The sequence below is a fragment of the Chamaea fasciata genome, unplaced genomic scaffold (genome assembly GCF_029207755.1).
Source record: "Chamaea fasciata isolate MVZ Bird 193981 ecotype frontalis unplaced genomic scaffold, bChaFas1.0.hap1 SCAF_279, whole genome shotgun sequence".
NCBI classification, from domain to species: Eukaryota; Metazoa; Chordata; class Aves; order Passeriformes; family Sylviidae; genus Chamaea; species Chamaea fasciata.
This window is the reverse complement of record NW_027094364.1, coordinates 80,565-86,644: the sequence shown is the minus strand read 5'-3', so window position 1 is coordinate 86,644 and position 6,080 is coordinate 80,565. Positions and strand designations below refer to the sequence as shown.

The following is a 6,080-nucleotide window of genomic DNA, read 5'->3' as shown; positions in this document are numbered from 1 at the left end:
GGGCTGCTCCCGGGATCCCCGGGCTGCTCCCGGGATCCTCGGGCTGCTCCCGGGATTTTGGGCTGCTCCAGCGATTTGGGGCTGCTCCCGGGATTCTGGGCTGCTCCCAGGATTCTGGGCTGCTCCCGGGATCCTCAGGCTGCTCCTGGAATTTTTTGGCTGCTCCCGGGATCCTCAGGCTGCTCCAGGGATTTTGGGCTGCTCCTGGAATATTTGGGTTGCTCCTGGAATCCTAAGGCTGCTCGGAAGATTTTGGGCTCCTCCCGGAATTTTGGGCTGCTCCCGGAATCTTTAGGCTGCTCCTGGAATATTTGGATTGCTCCTGGAATTTTGGGCTTCTCCTGGAGTCCTCGGGCTGCTCCCAAAATCTTTAGGCTGCTTCTGGAATTTTGGGTTTCTCCCGGAATTTTGGGCTGCTCCCAGAATCCTTAGGCTGCTCCCAGAATTTTGGGCTTCTCCTGGAATCTTGGCCGCTCCTGGAATATTTGGTTTTCTCCCGGAGTCCTTGGGCTGCTCCCAGCATTTTGGGTTTCTCCCGGAATTTTGAGCTTCTCCCAAAATCTTGGCTGGTCCCGGAATTTTGGGCTTCTCACGGAATCTTGGCTGCTCCCGGAATCTTGAACTTTTCCCAGAATATTTTGGGCTTCTCCCGGAATTTTGGGCCGCTCCCGGAGCAGTGAGGACCTGGAGGGTCAGCGGCTGCCGGACGTGTCCGGGGGAGCGACTGGACAGCGGGGACAGCTCCGTGTGCCCGCGGCAGGGCCGGCGTGGATGTGAGGGAGGAAATATTCCTGAGGATCCCAGAGAATATCCCTGAGGATCCGAGAGAATATCCCCGAGGATCTGAGAGAGAGAATATCCCTGAGAAAATATCCCGGAGGATCCGAGAAAATATCCCTGAGGACCTGAGAGAGAGAAAATCCCGAAGGATCCGAGAGAACATCCCTGAAGATCCGAGCAGATATCCCTGAAGATCCGAGAGAATATCCTGGAGGATCTGAGAGAATATTCCTGAGGATCCGAGCAGATATCCCTGAGGACCTGAGGGAATATCCCGGAGGATCTGAGAGAGAGAACATCCCTGAGGGTCCGAGCGGGGCTCCCTGGGGACAGGGCCATTCCCGAGCCCGGGAGCGCCCCTGTGCCGGCGCCGTCCCTGTCCCAGCGCCGCTCCCGCTGTCCCCGCCGTGACATTCCCACCATTCCCACCCTCCTCCTCCTCACCCTGCAGGGCTCAGGCCGGGTTTGGAGCCCTCTGCGCCCGGGAATTTTTTTTGTCGCCTTTCTTTAATTGACACCCCTGGGGCTGGCTGTGTCCCCTCGTGTGCCGAGAGCTGTCCCCGAGGCCACCACGCCCCTGGCCATGTCCCCTCGGGCCACCGCCGACCCCTGAAGGTGCCACCAGCGATCCAGGATGGGAACCTCGGGGAAAACTTAAAAAACTGCCCCCCCCCCAAAAAAAAAAACCCCGGGGCAGGGGTGGGGGGGAAAAGGGATCGATGTGAGCCTGGCGGTGACGGTGACGGTGACAGCATGACGGCGTGCCACCACCCCATGGCAGCCCTGGAGAGGGACCGGCTGTACCAGCACAAGGTGTCCCTGGTGGTGCGCTACTTCATGATCCCCTGCAACATCTGCCTCATCCTCCTGGCCACCTCCACGCTGGGCTTCGCCGTGCTCCTCTTCCTCAACAACTGTACGTGGCCCCCGCAGGGGGCTGGGGGGCGTTTTTGGGGGGGTTTGGTGGCGTTTTGGGGGGCTCCAGGTGCCACCAAGTGGCTTTTTGGGGGACCCTGGTGGCATTTTCAGGGGTTTGGTGGCGTTTTGGGGGCTCCAGGTGCCACCAAGTGGCTTTTTGGGGAGGTTTGGTGGCGTTTTGGGGGGCTCCAGGTACCACCAAGTTGCTTTTTGGGGGCAGTGGTGACATTTTGGGGGCTCCAGGTGCCACCAAGTGGCTTTTTGGGGGGCTCCAGGTGGCACCAAGTGCACCAGCCCGGTTTTTCCCGGAGTTTTGGTTCCCTCGGGGACAATTCTGGGACTGGCAGCTCCCCCCGTGGCCGTGCCCCACTTTTCCCCGGCAGGGAAGGGGGAGCGGAGCTGGGGGGCGGCCCTGCCCTGCGTGGGCCCAGCGCCGCTCCCACCTGCCGCCGCTGCCGCCGGCGGGCAAATCCCAAATCCTGGCCCTGATCCGGGGGAAGGCAGGGCTTGGGAAGGGCTGCTGATGATCCCGAGGGGTTGTGGATTTGGGAAGGTGATGATCCCGAGGGGATGTGAGGGTTTGGGAAGAGCTGGTGATGATCCCGAGGGGATGTGAGGGTTTGGGAAGAGCAGGAGATGATCCAGGGGAATTTTTTGGTCTTGATGATCCTGAGGGGATGTGGATTAGGGAAGGGCAGGTGATGATCCAGGGGTTGTGAGAATTTGGGAAGGGCAGGAGATGATCCAGGAGGATGTGAAGGTTTGGGAAGGTGATGATCCAGAGGGGATGTGGATTTGGGAAGGGCTGATGGGTGGTGATGATCCAGGAGGATGTGAAGGTTTGGGAAGGTGATGATCCAGGGGATGTGGATTTGGGAAGGGCTGATGGCAGGAGATGATCCCGAAGGGCTGTGAGGGTTGGGAAGGGCAGGTGATGATCAGGGGGATGTGAGGAGCTGAGAGCTGCTGTGGGTGTCACCAGATGTCCCCAAGCAAGGGGTCACCTCTGTGTCCGGGCACCCTGATTCAGCTGGCACCTTTTTTTTTCCATGTTTTGGGATTTTTTGGAGCGTTCCCGCTGTGTCCCCCTCAGGGGTAACCTGATAAATCCGTGGCCGGGTGTGTTTTTGGGGTGATCCACGGTGGGATCAGCCCCACAACTCCCAGGGGATGGGGCAGGACAGGCTGAGGGAAATCCCGACCCTACAAATTCCAACCCCACAATTCCAAAGCCTACAGATCCCAACCCTAGAGATCCCAACCCTACAGATCCCAACCCCACAAATCCCAACCCCACAAATCTCAACCCTACAATTCCCAACCCTATAATTCCTAACCCTACAAATCCCAGCCCCACAGATCCCAACCCCACAATTCCCAACCCCACAGATCCCGACCCCACAATTCCCAACCCCACAGATCCCGACGCCACAATTCCCAGCCCAGGCACGCTCCATGCATTCCCAGCCCGGGTTCTGGCGATCCCGGCTCCTGCTCCTGCCCCCTCTGGGAGCCCAGACCCCGAAAAACCCTCCCCAAAACGGGGAGAGGAGGGAGCGGTGACAGACCCGCCGGGTTTCTGTTTGTTTCCTTGCAGACAAACCCAACAGTTACTTCACGCAGACGCCGCCGACGCCGCGGGATGGTGAGTGCGGGGTCTGGGGGTTTGGGGACGGGGGGAGCTTCTCCTGGGATAGGCTTTTCCCGAAAAACGGGGAAGAGAGGGAACGGGCTTTCCCTCAGGAAAAACAGAGAGGGGCGTTTTCCTCAAAAAGGGGAGAAAAGGGGAATGGGCTTTCCCTTGAAAAGGAAAAAAGGGGAATGGGCTTTTCCTCAAAAAGGGGAGAAAAGGGGAATGGGCTTTCCCTCGAAAAGGAGAAAAGGGGAATGGGCTTTCCCTCAAAAAGGAGAAAAAGGGAATGGGCTTTTCCTCAAAAAGGAAAAAAAGGGGAATGGGCTTTCCCTCGAAAAGGAAAAAAAGGGGAATGGGCTTTTCCTCAAAAAGGGGAGAAAAGGGGAATGGGCTTTTCCTCAAAAAGGGGAGAAAAGGGGAATGGGCTTTCCCTCAAAAAGGGGAAAAAGGGGAATGGGCTTTCCCTCGAAAAGGAAAAAAGGGGAATGGGCTTTCCCTCGAAAAGGAGAAAAAGGGGAATGGGCTTTTCCTCAAAAAGGAAAAAAAGGGGAATGGGCTTTTCCTCAAAAAGGAGAAAAGGGGAATGGGCTTTTCCTCAAAAAGGAGAAAAGGGGAATGGGCTTTCCCTCGAAAAGGAAAAAAGGGGAATGGGCTTTCCCTTGAAAAGGAGGAAAAGGGAATGGGCTTTTCCTCAAAAAGGAAAAAAGGGAATGGGCTTTCCCTCGAAAAGGAAAAAAGGGAATGGGCTTTCCCTTGAAAAGGAGAAAAAGGGATTGGCATTTTCTGAAGAAAGGGAAAAAAGAGAATGGCATTTCCCTCAGAAAAGGGAAAAGAGGGAATGGCTTTTCCCTCAGGAAAAAATAAAGGGAATGGGCTTTCCCTCAAAAGGGAGAAAAAGAGAATGGGCTTTCCCTCAAAAACGACAACAACAAAAAAAAAGGAAATGGCTTTTCCATCAAAAAGGAAAAGAGGGAACGGTTTTTCCCTCAGGAAAAACAGAGAATGGTCCTTCCCTCAAAAAGGAAAAAAGGGAATGGCATTTTCCTCAAAAAGGGAAAAGAGGGAATGGCTTTTCCCTCAGGAAAAACAGAGAATGGACTTTTCCTCCGGAAGGGAAAAAAGGGAATGGGCTTTCCCTCCAAAAGGGAAAAAAAGGGGATGGCCTTTCCCTCCTAAAGGAAAATCAGGGAATGGCATTTCCCTCAGAAAGGAAAAAAAGGGAATGTGTTTTTATCCCTCAGAAAGGAAAAAAGGGTTTCCTGACCCCCTGATCCGCCGGTTTATTTGGAATTTCAGGTCCTTTCCAAGCCCAGCCTGGCTCCGGGATTCAGGATTTGGGTGATGTCCCTCAGTGCTCCCTTTCCCCAGGGATTTTCCTGGCTGGAAAAAAATTAAAAATTATTTCCTGCATTTCCCCTGGGCCATCCTTTCCCTGGATTTCCCCTCCCGCCTTTCCTCTTTTTCGCAGAGAAGCAACTTTGGGATTTTATTTTAATTTTTTTTTCTCTTTTTGGTGAGGTCCTTATCAGGCAGCTGCCTCAGGAGCAGGGCGGGCAGAGCCCAGGCTGAGATAAAACCACCACAGGAGCTTTGTTCCCTTAAAAGCCGGCTCAAAACCCGCCTGCCTTCGGCGGCAGCCTCGTCCCCCACGCCTCCGCGGGCACAGACAAGGAGAAAACCCAACAGGAAAAACAGCAGCCGCTTAAATTACCTGCTCTTTGCTGCTTCTTTCTTTTGTTTCTCTCTTTTTTCTCTTTTTTTTTTCTCTTTTTTTTTTCCTCTTTTTTTCTCTTTTTTCCTCTTTTTTCCTCTTTTTTTCCTCTTCTTTTCCCCCTTTTTTCCCCTTTTTTTTCCTCTTTTTTCCTCTTTTTTCCTCTTTTTTCCTCTTTTTTTCCTCTTTTTTCCTCTTTTTTTCCTCTTTTTTTCTCTTTTTTCCTCTTTTTCCCCCCTTTTTCCCCCTTTTTTCCCCTTTTTTTTCCTTTTTTCCTCTTTTTTCCTCTTTTTTCCTCTTTTTTCCTCTTTTTTTCCTCTTTTTTTCCTCTTTTTTCCTCTTTTTTTCCTCTTTTTTTCCTCTTTTTTTCCTCTTTTTTTCCTCTTTTTTCCTCTTTTTTCCTCTTTTTTCCTTTTTTTCCTCTTTTTTTTCCTCTTTTTTTCCTTTTTTTCCTCTTCATTTTTCTCTTTTTTTCTCTTTTTTCTTTTTTTCTCTTTTATCTTTTTTCCTTTTTTTTTCTCTTCCCCCCCTCTTTTTTCTCTTTTTTTTCTCTCTTTTTTCTCTTTTTTTCTCTTCTTTTTTCTCTTTTTTCTTTTTTTTATCTTTTTTCTCTTTTCTCTTTTTTCTCTTTTCCCCCTCTTTTCTCTCTTTATTCTCTCTTTTTTCCCCTCTATTTTCCCCCTTTTTTCTCTTTTCCCCTCTTTTTTTCCTCTTCTTTTTTCTCTTTTTCTCTTTCCTTTCTCTTTTTTTTCTATCCTTTTTTCCCTCTTTTTTTTCTCTTTTTTTTTTCTCTTTTTCCCCTCTTTTTTTTCCTCTTTTCTCTCTCTCTTTTTTTTTATTTTTTTTTTTTGCCTCCCCCGCTGGGGGAGTGGGGGAGAAAAAAACGATGCCGAGATAAAATGTGATTAATCTATAATTGGCCCCGGGGAAAGGCATCTTTGAGGGAGAAATAAAAAAAGAAACCAAAAACAAAAAAAACCCTCCACGTAGGTGGAAACTCCTCGCTCAGGGCTCCGAAATTTTAACAGCCCGGCCCCC

At 51.3% G+C, this 6,080-nt stretch overlaps 1 protein-coding gene across 1 annotated transcript in view; it reads left to right on the top strand.

Annotated features, from left to right (window-relative positions):
- The first annotated feature begins 250 nt into the window (after positions 1–250).
- AGRN (agrin) overlaps positions 251–6,080 on the top strand; it is a 71,632-nt gene continuing 65,802 nt past the window's right edge. The window contains exons 1-2 of the mRNA XM_066208495.1: positions 251–1,696; positions 3,296–3,343. Of these exons, the coding sequence (XP_066064592.1) occupies positions 1,534–1,696; positions 3,296–3,343 (211 nt within the window). The 5' untranslated portion in view covers positions 251–1,533. The remainder of the gene's footprint in view (positions 1,697–3,295; positions 3,344–6,080) is intronic.